Genomic DNA, 15,111 nt, shown 5'->3' with positions numbered 1-15,111 from the left:
TAGTAATATAACCATAAAACAACCTATGTAGACCAAATTCTAAGGAGTTTCCATCATAAAGAAACCAAATAAAGAAATAGGACCAGTACATTCAAATTTCAGGAGGATGTGAAAAATCCACCTTAATGGGGCTAGATTTCCCATCATCGTCACCACTCAAACATAGAGCATGAGCCACATCTACTTCAATACACTTGATATGCACCCCCATATTCTTTGGGTTAAACACCACTTCATCCAACACCGACCAAATTTATTCCTTCACTTCATTTCATTCCATGATCACCCTTCCCAACAAAATTTTTATTCTCCAATATAGGTCAATGGTTAACATGTATTGGTTCGTCCTGCCACGGGTGTCTTTTGTGTTAAGAACCCAATCTTATATATCCTCTAACACTTCTAAATCTGACAAAAATTCCCTTCCCACTATGACATTCGCTTCAAATTTCCTCAGCTCTTATTGAACTCCTACTCAAACTTTCTCTCTAAATAGAGGAGTTGAAGTCTCAAACCTCATTCTATCTTAGAAGCCACCAAACCCTCCTTGAATTCTGCTTCCTCGATAACGATGAGCTCTCTGCCTGACCATGGTTGAGAGCGAAGGAGCCCAGAACAAATACCCTCGCAGTAAGAGAGAGAATTTAGACCCATAGGCTTAAGAGATAGCTCAAAAAATAAAGGACCCAACCTTTCTTGGTGCACTCAGTGGGCATGTAGAAGCCAAAATGGAAACAAAATCAACAAGGGAAACAATAGCTTAGACTCTCACCCCACAAATTTCTCTAAGGCCATCATTAGATGCAGAGTGAAGGAGATGAATTTGTGGACTAGAGCTACTCTTGAAATGATGAGTAAAGATTCTTAGTCATCACCATCCAACAAGCACTAAACTCATTGTACAAACCAATTTTCCAACATTAAACAATTTTTGGTCTTAATAAAAACTAAATTGCAATATTATTAAATTATAATGCAAATATTTTTAGTATTTATTTAATTATTACAAACACTTTGTTACAATTTCTTTTACTATTTTATTCAAAATGTTTTTATAAAACAAAAAGTAAATCATAGGTAAATCTTATCTCAAAAATTATTTAAATATTTTTAATGGATGCATGTTTGTTTTTTTAGCTAATAATGAACATGAACAACATTACAATTTGTTTTTGCTACCAAGTAATCATATCATTGATTTTTATTGTCTTTTCATATCATGAGATTAGTATTATTTAGGTGTTTTCCAATTGGATCTAGAATATGTTTCAAATTTACAAAATATCTATGTAAAGTTTAAATTTACAGAAACGTAAAAAAATATTATATATATATATATATATATATATATATTTTAAGTATTACATAAAATAACAAGTTCTATATAGTAGCTAGTAATTGTCACTTAATTTAAATATACCTAAATTAAAGTAAAAACAACGATTTCAAGTTAGTGTTAAGGTTTAGAATCTAGTCAATTTAGGTTTCACTGATTCGTAAATTGGGGTATTTTGTTACTAATAATTTTGCATTGTAAAGTATAAATATATTTATTTTAAAAGCTGGTTGTTCTTGGCACATATATATGTGAAAGATAGGTTGAATATATTTCTTAAAAAAATATAAATATTAAAAATGGAGTTGCCTTATTTACTTAGTTATTTGTTGTTAGCATTGATAACCATTTTATTTTATTTTTATTAAAATTTTTATTGATATTAGCTAAAATTATATAATTAAGTTTGCACCTTTACATTGTGGGGAGTAACAACTATTAAAGTGTTGAAGAACATAGAAATAATGGTGAAGAGTAACAACTCCTTATTTACATCTTGTTCATATCTATTTTTTATGCAAATACTTGCTTAAATGATGGTAAATATGTTAGTTACATTAGTATGAGTTATTTTTGAGGATTTTAATTTTTTGTGGTTTCCTATGAAACTTGACAATGAAGAATCTAAAATATCTAAAAATCATGGCATAAATATTGTGGATAAACAATTTTAAATATCAATAACAAAATAATAACAAAATTGTTTGGTTAAAAACAAAGCTATACCTAGTCAAAGGAAGAATGAAATAAGTAATATAAAAATAAATTAAAAAATAATAATAATAAGTTAAATGTAATAAAAATATGATGTAATGTTACATTTAAAAATAATAAAATAATATTTATATTAACAAATTAAAACACTTGATAACAAATATATCTATATACATTTGTTATATATATATATATATATATATATATATATATATATTCTTAATGTTGGGAGTAACTAAAATACTTCAATTTTCATTTTAATTTTGCATTAACTTTATAGAGAGGTAAAGTAATTGAGGGATATATATATATATATAAATATATATCAAGTTCCAAGAGCGATAATATTTTTCCAAGTTTTGCACTCATCTAAAAGAGATTCACAAATCAAAAGATTTGATCCCTATCATCCATAGATATATGCGACATTAAATAAATCTATGTTGGTAGTTATTTAAACAATATAAAGTTTTTAATTGTATCATCAAGGATCATCAAGATCCTTCATTAGAAGGATTCATCATTCTTTGAAGAAGCAGGTGTCACACAAATAGTCTACACTCCACATAGTGTAGGATCCACGATTTAGAAGGATGATGGTGTGATGACAAAGATGTGCAGCATGACAATTTGGTTGAAGTACTTTCATCTTCAAGCAAGGAAAGGAAGTTTCTCGGAGAAAGTCTAGGTGGCCAAATAAAAGAAGAGGTCTATATATATTTGGTAACAGATAGATAAAGTCATCATATGGTTGTAGATAAAATGGGTAGAATGCTCTATCTCATGAGCATGATGAAGAAAACTCTTCCTTTACAAAGATACATGAAGGCATGTAGACAATATGCCTTGAACTCTTCTACATATTGACAAGATGAAATCAACATAATATGACCTCATGAAGAATATGAGGAAGTTGGCAATCATGGTTCCTATGATGAAGGAACTATGCATAGAAGATCCTAAGAAAGCAATATGTGAAGAAGGTGAAAGAAGAGTTCGTGAAAGATGTATCTATAGTCATGTGAGATAAGATAAGTGATCAACATTTGATAATAAGAAGGATTAGCTATGACATCTCCATGGAGAAGGTATGAAGACCCTGATATGTATGTTGGAGAAGGAGAACCTTGGTAATGTATGTCTTGGAGATGGATTCATACAATGTGTGAAAGGATATTGATGTTGCTAGAAGCATATGTCATGACAAAGGGCCATCATAAAGAGGTGATGTTGATTTGATATTCATTTTTTATTTTTGATAGAAAACATTTGGTTGGGTTGTAACAAGACTACCGAAAGAGGGTTGTAGAAGTTCATCTACAACTAAGATTGGATGGAAGATCCTGAAGGAACATGACTTGGAAAAAGGTAGCAGTATAAAGGATAACTAGATGATGACTAAGGTCACTTCCCAATGAAGAGAAGGATGACATGACTATTGATTCAACACTATGTTTTGTTGAAGGTAAGTGATGGAGAAGATGGTCCATGCCACTGAAAAGTAAACTACCCATGCAAAACGCCTACTTACAGAAACCATCCGGTGTATGTACTGAAGCAACAATAATGGATCCAAACATACGTTTAGTTTAACCGAACTGGGGGTGAATTATATACTTACTTCTTGAGATCCAGGGGCTGCCCTAACCTGCTCATGATGCCTCTTAATAGGGGAAAATCACAAACAAAAAATGAGCGGCAACGTGTGAACCGAAACTCGGTTACCGCACTCAAGATAACAACGCTGGTGCTTCCATTGCCATTTGTTTCAAAATTTTAGAAAGCTTTGGCATTCTATAGTTGTGAGTGTTAATAGTTTGTTTAATAACCACAATATGCCTAACCCACACACATTTTCATGGGAGCAAGTTAGTATACATTTTATATTTTTTAGGGGTTTGAATTTGGTGGTAAAAAAAAATTATGAAATAGTGTATTTTTGTTATTTAGAAAAGAATTTTTGAATGCATAAATGTCTTTAGGGTTTTCAAAAACTCTTAGGATATTTGAAATGCTTAAATTACAAAGTTTAAATTTAGAAATTTGGTTACGAAACTTTATGGGTCTGCCGTTATTAACAAAATAGGAAAATACAATAGCTAAAACGACGTGGAAGCACAGAAGGTGAAGTGATGGCTATTAACAAAATAGGGAAGACGACGGTGGCTAAAACAGCGTGGAGGAATAGAAGAAGAAGAGAAATAAGTGGACTAATGGAAAATGAGACAAAACACAAGGATATTCAGAACACAAGAAGCCGTGACAATATGGAACAAAGATGGAAAACTAAAGCGTACTGTTCAGTTTTATAAACATTTAAAAGGCACGACGGTGTTACTAGTTGGCGTATCATAGCTATTAATGGATTGTTACTTAACCGAAATATTTTCATGTGGTCATTTGCAATGGGCATCGTTCGGTGCAGGGCTAGTTTTCTTTAGGTTAAATATAAACCTGCGTGTTTTCATGTGAGGATTATGGGGAAGTAGTTACCCTATAGTCGGGGTTTGATATCAGAAGAGAAATCAGGCCGGGTTTTTGATTTCAGAAGAGAAATCTGGTACCGCTTGAAAACGAACGAGGGAATACTTGTTTTTGGTGAAACTCGAATATTGTGATAAAAGCTTGAACAGTTAATTGACTGCAAGTACAGAGGCGGAAGCCGAGAAATTCCGAGTAATACTAGTCAAAATGAAGGGGAAGGGGAAGGGGGGGAACCACGACCAAGAAGAAGATGGGTCGGAATTGGATGGAATCATTACAGATAAACGCTTCGTCCACCTACATTCAGACCCTCGATTTATGCGGCTGCCCAGAAACAATTCCAAGGTATCTATTGACTCTAGGTTCCACCGTATGTTCTCTGATAAGAATTTCTCTGAATCTTCTTCTTTAGCTTTCGATAAGAGAGGCAGACCCAAAAAAAAGAGTGAAACAAACAAATTGCACCAGTTTTACTATCATCTCAATCAAGATGAGGAGGCAGAGGAAGAAAAAGACGGCACAAATGAACAGGCCAAGAAAAGTGATGAACTCAACGCGGACAAAAAACAGAAAAATGACGAAGGTAAAACAAACAGACAGAAGGAAGAAACTGATGCTGTTGGCCTTTTGTCAAATTCCAATTCAGCGCAGACATCAACAAAGGGAAGAAAAAATGGAAACAAGGATAGGTCAAAACAGGGAGAAATGGCCATTGGGTTTTCTGATAATGTGACTGCGGATGAACATGGACACGAGAATACCCATGGGTTGGAGGCTTTGGACATTGTAACAAAAACTGGTCTGGATGATTCCCAGAAGAAGAAAAAGAAGAAGAAGAAAAAGAAGAAAGAACAGGAACTGGATGACAGGTTTGTTGATATGGATGAAACATTGACTGGTCTGGATGATTCCCAGAAGAAGAAAAAGAAGAAGAAGAAAAAGAAGAAAGAACAGGAACTGGATGACAGGTTTGTTGATATGGATGAAACATTATATACAAAAGAGGGTCATGAGGATAAAATGGTGGGCGAGTTGGAGATTAAAAAGAAGAAAAATAAGTTTACCTTAGATGGAGACATGTGCACATACGGAGGCCATGAGAATAAACAGGCAGTAAAGCTGAAAAAGAAGAAAAAGGATTGCAAGAAGAACCATAGCTTAGCTACTTCAGTAGAAAATATGTACATGGGCCAGGGCGACGTAGATACTCAGGGGGTAGCACATGTAAAAGAAAAGAAAGAGCAAGTGAGAGCACACTTGGAGGTAGAGACTCGCGCGGCTTCGGGTAGCCGCAAATCTAATGATAATGGGGTGAGTACTTCAAAGAAAAAGAGAGAAGGGAGCAAGCCCAAGTACTGTGGAGAGAATGTTAATGTCGAAGACGAACCGGATGTTATTGAGGTACCACGAAGAAAGGAGGATAGTGATGATCGAAAGAAATGGAAATCAAATCAGGATTCCATTTTTGGAACAGGAGGGAAGCGAAGCACTACCGTGGAAGAATTCCGAAAAAAGGACTGTGGGAACGAGGAGGATCAAGAGAAAAGTGAATCTGAGTCTTTTTCAGATGACTATTTTGACGTCTCTGAGAGTGAAGAAGATGAAACATCTTCATCATCTGATAACGATGATGACTATGATGATCAGATAGAGTTTGAATTTTCAAAGCAGGTATTACGAACATTTTTTTCGTTCTGCGGACATAGATATATAGATATACTGTTTATCATTATACTTGATTCAAGTTTGTATGATTTGCAATGCTCGTTATATTTTACCTTAGGTATTTGATTCTATCGAAAAAGTGATATAAGTTCAGGTCCTCCATGTCTGAATTTGTGTAGTCTTGCCATCCATGAATGACAATAGCCAAACAATGCCCAAGTGTACAGCGCAGTGGACGCCTATTCATAGGCATTAACTGCTCTGAAAAAAGAGCAGAAGCTGTAAAAACCTTCAATGCTTTGGTTTTACACACAATGAATGAGGTTTATCATAATGGTTATGTACTGCTGTTTAAACAGTTGAATGATAATGGCCCTTTAAATAAGGTAATTGTAGTTTTAGTTGGCACTTTCAAGTATTGTGCTGCAGGGGATTTGTAATTCCATTGAAAGTTTAACTATTGTGGAAATTGCAAAAATCTAGGCCTAAACCAAATTCAGGAAATTTCACCTCAATACTCGAGGGTCCCTGGATTTGTTTTCTGTCAACTTTCAGTCTTAAGGCTGATTCTGAAATATTAATAACAGCAGCATATATTTTACTTCTGTCCAACAAAAAACACCAGGCAGTCCAAGAAAACAAACACTGAAACAATGCACTTCAAGGGGAGAAGATTCACAGCTTGAAGGGCTCAATCCCCTTCACAAATCGATCTGGGAAATACTTTATAACAACGGGTTCATTACAACCCTAAATCTGCTCATTTAGTGTTTTATTTTCTTAGCTTGTTAAATCATTTAACATATCGACTAACTGTTGATGATAAGTCAACATACCAAACAACCCTAGAAACTGCTTATTGACATGAGAAATTTAAGTCTGATTTGCAATGACAATATTTGGACAGCAAAGGTACACTTCATATTACAACATAATGGAGATACAAGTTCATACCATCAGCTCATCATAAGTTGGTATAACATACCTTATCCACTTATCACAAGCTAGGACCCTAGGCCACTTGGTTCAATTTCATCTTTGAGTTAATGACCTTGAAGTTCGACAAAAAATTGACAATGAAAATTTGGTAAGAAATGTCGGCATTAAGAAATTTGGTTTCATGAACCTAATTGGATTTGTAGGGGAGTATATCTGATTTAACATTCAAATTCTAATTTGGCTCAAAGTTTGGCGTGCTTTAATGAATTTGTTCAAATTTGCTTTGAGTTCAGTGAATTTTGAATTTGAGCCTTCAATTTCGCCAAACCCTAGCCTTGCATCCACCATTAATAATGAACCTTCAACAACAATTATGGCCCTAGTGAGACATCTCACCAAGTTACTCTTAGCCCCTCCAAAGGCTCAACAACAAGCTAGTATTAACTTCAACAGATTCACCCATGATAGTCCATTTGCATCACAATTCTTCTAAGAGATTCTCAAGTTTGCATTAGACAAACTACCAGTGTTCGTCGGTCCTCTAGTGTTCATGTCTTACTTTAAGGTTTACATTACTCAAACCCTAAGCCTTCTTGCATCACATAGGTACAAAGGCTCCAAGACAAACCCTAACTCTAGCCTACCAAGTTTCTTGTCCATCCTAGGGTTTGCATCCCACAAATTCTAGGTCTTCTTCTATTACATCATACAAGCACCAAGACCTCTAAACAATGTTACAATGGAATATCAATCAATAATATATCAACATAAGCTCCAATTCTTCTTCAAACTAGGCATTGTATCAAGCTCCAAGACTCCTCTGCTCCTTTAGCTCTCCATGCTCTTGCTTTAGCATTTATATCACATAAATCTTAGCTCTTCTTCTTTAGGGTACATCACAAATCCTAGGTCTTGTTCCCTACAAGATTTCTTCAAGACAATTACAAAGATAAAACATTTAGTACATCAATAATGAGTAACAACAAAGGCTCTATCCTCCCATTGTATAGAATAGGTAAGGTAGATTGACATAAAACATGGACTAAGTCCATGCAAGTAACACTATATCTAAGTCAACAAGGCAACTCCTCATGGAATGCCTTGCAATACAAAAATGACAAGTGTCATGCTAAGTTTTTACCCAACCCTAAGGTTTTGCGCCCTCCAAGCATGATGGCCCTTGGGCCTTTTTACCCACCATTTTGTGGGTGATATCCCTCGGAGAATTTTTTTTTCTTCAAGATGGTCCTCAACTGATAACTAGTTGCCCCTTGCAACCACCAACTAGCTTGTTGTGCCATTTCTCCGCCACTTGAGTTGGCCATGTGGTCCCTCACCCATCTGCCATTATCGTATGTTTGAAGGTGGGCCTCACGAACCTAAAGGTATGCTTTGTCATTTGGTAATTGAGTGTTGTAGTTTGCTTGGCATGGATTAATGGGGGGATTCAGTGGAAAGAATGGGCTAGGTCTGTGCTCTTGTCCCCTAGACTTCTTTGGGATGTTAACCTTGGACCGTAGTCTCGTGGGATTTCTTTTATTGACCTTTGGGCTTTAGGGATGGTATTACATGTGAAACCCTGATTTTGGTTGCGTGGTCCCGCACCCTCATCCATATATATTACTCACCTTCCTCTCATTATAACCCCATTCATCATTTCTCCCACCTAGGTCCACATTCCTCCACTAGGTCCACATAGGGTTAACTTCCCCCTTCCCCTTGCCCACACCTTGGGTTGGGCTTGTAATGATGCTCCAGAGGTTGATGCAGCTGAAAAGAAAAGTAAAAGCATAATTGGCCACATTCAACAGAAAAATGTACCACAAAACGCAAAAGATGGCTGGGTCAAACACATTTAGCACGTGGGCAAAAGCCAATAAATGAGCTCTATCCCATCATCATGGCCATCACCCTGGTTCCTACAGGCCCTAGATGAGCCTCCTTTATCATTTAGGAACCCATGATTATCCCAAGCCCTGGTGGGCAATGAACTGCTATACCTTAAAGGGGGTATCCATCGCTATATTTCACACATCATGCTCTTACCCCTCGAGCCTTGAGCAATTAATTAAAGAAAAATCATAAAAGGAAAAAACATAGAAAGAAGGGTTGAAAAATCAAGGCTGAGGCACCTCATATACCATGATTGCTCCCTCATATAAATTATATACCCTTGTACCCCAACATGTGACCTAGGGCTGCCCCTTCTCATTCCCTACTCCATTCATCTCTTTATCACGTGCCACCACCTTTTAAAGGATGTACCTTAGACATACTATCCCCTTTAGAAGTAGAAACCACCTAATAGGATACTTGGTTAACCCCATTTGGCGCTTGGAGACATTAGCACATGCCAAAGCCCATTATGGAAGGGCATGCCATTATGAAATCCCCATTTATTGTCCATGGTTTGTAAGCTCTTTTACTTGATTTCCTTAATGAATTGTTGTATTGGAAGGCTAGGGGACTCATTGGATCTTATGCAGGATTGAAGGTGGTCTCTCTATACGTGGTCCTAACCCTCCAGAGGGCTACATTGGCACATGTAGGGTGTGTGTTGAGAGCCATGGGCCTCCACAACAGTAGACAACACTCCATGGATCCCCAAAGATGTTTAGAGATTGCTCGAGATTCACCTATTGGATGAGAAAGATGCACCTGGTTCACCTTTGCCCAGCGAGCCCCACAGTTGTACCATGCACTTGGTAGATGACCCAAGATTTGTATGCTGATGTGGCATCACTTACACCATCATCTGAGCCCTTACATATGGTTTACATGCATCTTCGACTTATTTGAAAACCCATGAGGTTACTTGTGTGCCCTCACACTCGTTCGGCGCACCATAGGTTTATTATGTTGAGAACAAGGGGCCAACCCCTTGTCCATTACTTTTGGAATTCCTATTCATCATTATGGCATTTATGGACTTCATTAGGCTTCTTAGAGAGCCCAACAATATGTAATTGTTGATCATTCGACCTCTTGAGAGACTTGTTATTTTGTTCATGAGCTAGTTTGGTGGGCTTGTCACCAAAAGTTAGTTATTTGCACATTATTTTTATTGAGGGGCTAATGTAGGCTCAAGTAACTAAATCGAACTCATTAGGAGTGTATAAGTACAAATGATGAGAGTCCATTTCTCATCATCACTTGGTTTGGCTTGTGTCTCTCTTGAGGTTTTCGCTATTCCTTCTTGGTGGACGAAATTTTGGAACATGGATGAATTTTGATGTATGGATTGTCTTTTCTTTTCTTGGAGATTCATGATTGGCAAGTTTATTGGTGGTTGGATATATTCTCTTACATGTAAGTACATATTTAATGCTATTATTCTTTTACTTTGTCACATGCATTTATAATGAGAATTTCGCTATACTAGAGTTAGTTGCTGCATGCATTTACTGCGAAATTGTAGAATGATGTATCTATATAACATATCTCTATGTATGGGCCATGTATGTTGAACGAATTCTCCCAGGGATAATTCTATGATTGAATTTATCTTGACAATCCACTTCACCTTGCAAACGAAGTATAAAAGCTTTTAAGGTTGCTCTCCTTTGCCCTAAATGACAAGCAAAGTTGATATTAGAGCCTCCTTGACCTAGAAACGAAGTCTATCTTCATATTCTTCTTGAATCCAATCTCCCCAAGGGATTAGGCATTGGTCTACCATAAGGTGATCACTTAAAGAAACATTTTTCTTCACCTCTCCTTCTTTATTCTAGGTCTAGCCACATTAGGGCTCCTAGGGCATCATTTTCCCGACAAATCACCCATAAGAAAAATTTGATCTCTTGGCCTCTAATGTGCTGGTGTGTCTCTTGGGCCTCCTCCAAATTTGAGGAAATTCCGACAATGGGGTTATGAGATATCCCAAGCCCTAGCGTCGAGATTGGTTTTTGCCCTAAGTTTCCCTAGGCTAGTTCCTCATAGGGATTATTTTGCACCTTCAACTGAAAATCAATTCTTTGGTCCCATTCTCCTCCTTATTTAGGTCAAGTCTATCATTGGTTGCTATACTCCTTTCCCTTAACCTAACTTGGGTCCACTTGGTCCTGTGTGGTCCCATACCTTTGAAAAGTCAACTCTTAAAAAACCACTTGGGAAACCAAGTTCAACAAGGATTTTAGGGTTTTGGAAGCTCCTTTACAATTCACACTCCTTAAACCTAGCCCTTAAATCCTCATCCCCTTCTCCTGGGAAACCTTGTACCCTGCTTAAGAAACAAGCAAGTCCTATTCATGAGCCTTCCTTAGGAAAGGGTCCCCGAGGTCACTTCACATCCGTCTTAGTTGATCTATCCTTTATAAGTGACTCTCGAGTCTCTGTATATCGGGTATCCTCCCATCGGTGAAAGTCTGTAAAGAGTAGGAATCTTTAGTGGTGGTGGCAGTGGGCTTTAGCTTCATTGTTGCTCTTGACCTAGCAAGTGCCCCTCTAGGACCCCTTGCTAGTTTGAGCAGTAATAGGCCTAATGCCCCTCCTCCAAGATAGTGTGCTATCCAACAAGCTATCAACCCAACACTCACTCTTACATTATGTTTCATTCTCCAAGTGTCCTTATGCAAGTTGCTCTTCCTCTTGTGTGCCATATGTCCCCTTGTGTTCAGTGCTCCTAAACATGTGTTCTAGAGTGGTTACTTACTCTAATGCTTTCCTCAATGTATGTGTCTCCATCCACAACCAACCCCCATGGCATATTCTCCTTGCCCCAAGTGTCCTCAAGTCAAGTATCCAACGTCCAAGGTGTATTTGACATGGTTCCATTCTCTTAGGGCTAAGTGCCTTCCTCTAAGTGCCTATTGCTCATGATCCTAGGTAGGTACCTCTCATAATCATGCAACTGATTCCCCCATTGTGTGCACTCTATAGGTTAGTCATTATGCACACATGATAGCAACTTCCTAGATTAGCGTGTTTTGCTAGTACTCTATTCAAGGTCAAGCATCCATTGAATCTGAGCCATCCATATGTCCATCAAGTATGACCAAGAGACTAGGAGACCTTGACTCACCTTGTTAGGTGAAAACACTTTTGGAGTAACTCCAAAATATAACAACTATGTATCGTACACTAGTTGCTAGGGATTCTTGTAGTCCTTGGGAATAATCAACAAATTAGATATTTCAATTTGCAAAGAAGTAGTTACATTCATTTATCTTAAGTTAGGAGGTGGAGGTAAATGGGCTTATTTGAGGACTGATAAGGCTGATAGGCTATGATCCATACACCTACATAGCTGGATCAGTGATGCGGGGGAGCGGCCCCCCCCCCTACGAACCCGCTCCCGAAGCGCGCTCCGGGCGGGAGCGGCTCGGGAGCGGGTCGGGAGCGCGCTCCCCAAATCGCTCCCGGACGGGAGCGATTTTCGGGAGCGCGCTCCCGTAAAAAAATTTGCGCTCCCTGGTCTGTGAGGGAGCGCTTCAGGGAGCGATCGCTCCCGCGCTCCCGGAGCGCTTTTTAATGCCCGGGAGCGATCGGGGAGCGATCGCTCCCTGATCGCTCCCGGGCATTAAAAAACGCTCCGGGAGCGAATTTTAAATTTCCGGGAGCGATTCGGCGGAAAAAAAATCCGCGGACCCGAAAAAAACAAAAAATTAAACTAATTTTTTTGGATTTATAAGCCCAATGGGCCAAAACAAAATCATTTCAATGAGATTGAGCTTGAGTTTGAGAGCAAAGGAGCAAGGAGCAAGAGCTGAGGAGCAAGGAGCCAGAGCTGAGGAGCGAGGAGCAAGTGCCAAGGAGCGAGGAGCAAGCTTGCAGAGGTAAGTAACTTAATCATTTAGTTAGTTTAGCTGGTTAGGTAGTTAATTTTGTTAGTTTCATTTACCTGTTTGAGTTTAAAGATCATTAATTTAAATTAAATTAATAAATTAAATGAATTAATCCCAATAAACTAAATTAATTTGCAGATTCAAGACTCAAACCCTACAAACATCAAACACGATGGACCTGAGCATTTTTATTGGCATTTTCCTCTTCCTGGTCCCCTTTCTGGTTATTATGGTGGTGGAGAGTAGGAAACGGAGGGGGCCTGAAACTGAAGAGGTGGATGAAGAAGCCGGAGGAAGTCAAATAGGTGAAAACCCCAGTGAGGAGGATGTGGAGGGTGAACATGAGGGTCAAAAAACTAAACAAGACCAAACTCCATTGTGGAAATATGTTCAGAGTCCTGAAACAGGGAGAGGGGGTGGAACCACTAAATTTCATTGCCCCCATTGCAACACTGATTTCACAGGCTCATACACCCGTTTGAGAAGACACCTTTGCGGGAAAAGGGCATGGGATGGAGAGAAACAAATAGGAATCAGAACTTGTGACGCGGTGTCAACAGTTGATAGAGCCAAATACATAAAGGAAGAGGAGGACGCCCAATACAAAGCAAAAAGATCAAGGGGTTTCTTTGAACCAAGCTCACAAAGAACTCCTTCAGCATCCTCCCAAGGCAGTGGATATGGACATGGAGGCTCAGGGTCATCATCTTTACGCCGTAGAACCATATCAGATTTCCTTGATGAGGGGTGTAGGAATGATGTGGATTCAAAAATTTACAGGTTTCTCTATGCAAATGGGATACCATTCAATGTTCTACGCTCACCTTATTGGCACGAAATGGTTTCTGCCATAAATGATGCCCCTAAAGGATACAAGAGCCCTGGGTATGACAAGGCAAGAACAGTTGGCCTTGATCATGAAAAAGCAAAAATATCACATTCTTTGAATAAAATGACAAGTTCTTGGACTGACAATGGGGTGTCCATTGTATCTGATGGATGGACAAATGTAAAAGGCAAGCCATTGATAAGTGTTCTTGCTGTGTCCCGAAGTGGTCCCATTTTTCTAGCTGCACATGATTACTCAGACAAGTTCAAGACCGCTATCAACATTGCAGAAGCATTGCTTGAAACAATTGAGCGTATTGGCCCATACAATGTCATCCAAGTCATCACTGATAATGCTCCTAATTGTAAGGCAGCGGGAGCAATTATTGAGGATAGATACCCGAACATATTTTGGTCTGGATGTTTGGTTCACACATTGAACCTTCTGTTGCATGATATTGTCAAAAACAAAAATGAACAATACCAATGGATTGGGGATTTGTACAAGAGAGGAAAAAAAATGATAAAATTTATTACAAATCATAGCAATACCCATGGCCTTTTCCGCAGTCACTCGAGATTGGAGTTGCTGAAGATTGCGAGGACTAGATTTGGTAGCTATTACCTCACCTTCAGGCGCCTTTTGAAGGTAAGAGAGGGTTTAGCTAGCATGGTATCAAGTCCAAATTGGCAGGTGTTAAAGGAAAGGGCTACAAATGTAGCTGACATTGCAGGTTTTGAAACGGTGGAGGAGGCCGCTCTTGATGGGCAGTTTTGGACAGCTGTGAGACAGGTATTGGATTTCACCAAGCCAATTTATAACATGATTCGGTTTGCAGATACAGACAAACCAGTGATTGGCGAGGTGTATGAGCAAATGGATACCATGTTGGGGGAAATAAAAGACATTGTTAATAACAGAGATCCCGACTTGTACAATCTGATTCACGATTGTGTGTGTGAACGGTGGAAAAAGCTTAACCTTCCACTACATTGCTTGGCGTATATCCTTACGCCAAAATACTACTCAGATTCTTGGTTGGGCAAACCTGCAGCAGGGGGTGGTGTTAGGACCAAACCCCATTTAGATCGAGAGGTAACTAAAGGATATCTGGATGCATTAGAAAAGTTGGTGCCTGACAGGGAGGAATGTGCAGCTGTGCGCCTTGAAATAGGCAGATACTTCACTGGCAGTGGTTTGTATGGTAACTTCCATGCAATGGACGACAAAGATAAATTTGATTCTCTCACATGGTGGGAAACATATGGCGGCGACGGACTTTTGCGAAAATTGGCATTGAAAGTTCTTGCACAGGTTGTAATTTCTTCTTCTGCAGAGAGGTGTTGGAGCACCTACAGTTA

At 38.5% G+C, this 15,111-nt stretch overlaps 1 protein-coding gene across 1 annotated transcript in view; it reads left to right on the top strand.

Moving 5' to 3' along the window:
- Positions 1-4,309: 4,309 nt before the first annotated feature.
- The window catches only part of LOC149179351 (uncharacterized), a 136,096-nt gene continuing 125,294 nt past the window's right edge, over positions 4,310-15,111 (top strand). Inside the window, exon 1 of the mRNA XM_089422428.1 lies at positions 4,310-6,205. Within this exon, the coding sequence (XP_089278554.1) occupies positions 4,742-6,205 (1,464 nt within the window). The 5' untranslated portion in view covers positions 4,310-4,741. The remainder of the gene's footprint in view (positions 6,206-15,111) is intronic.

Source organism: Pinus tabuliformis, chromosome 4_1, assembly GCF_031772625.1.
Source record: "Pinus tabuliformis cultivar Carrire ecotype Pingquan chromosome 4_1, CPIR1, whole genome shotgun sequence".
NCBI classification, from domain to species: domain Eukaryota; kingdom Viridiplantae; phylum Streptophyta; class Pinopsida; order Pinales; family Pinaceae; genus Pinus; species Pinus tabuliformis.
Note: the sequence above shows the minus strand (reverse complement) of the source record. Positions and strands in the feature narration are given on the sequence as shown.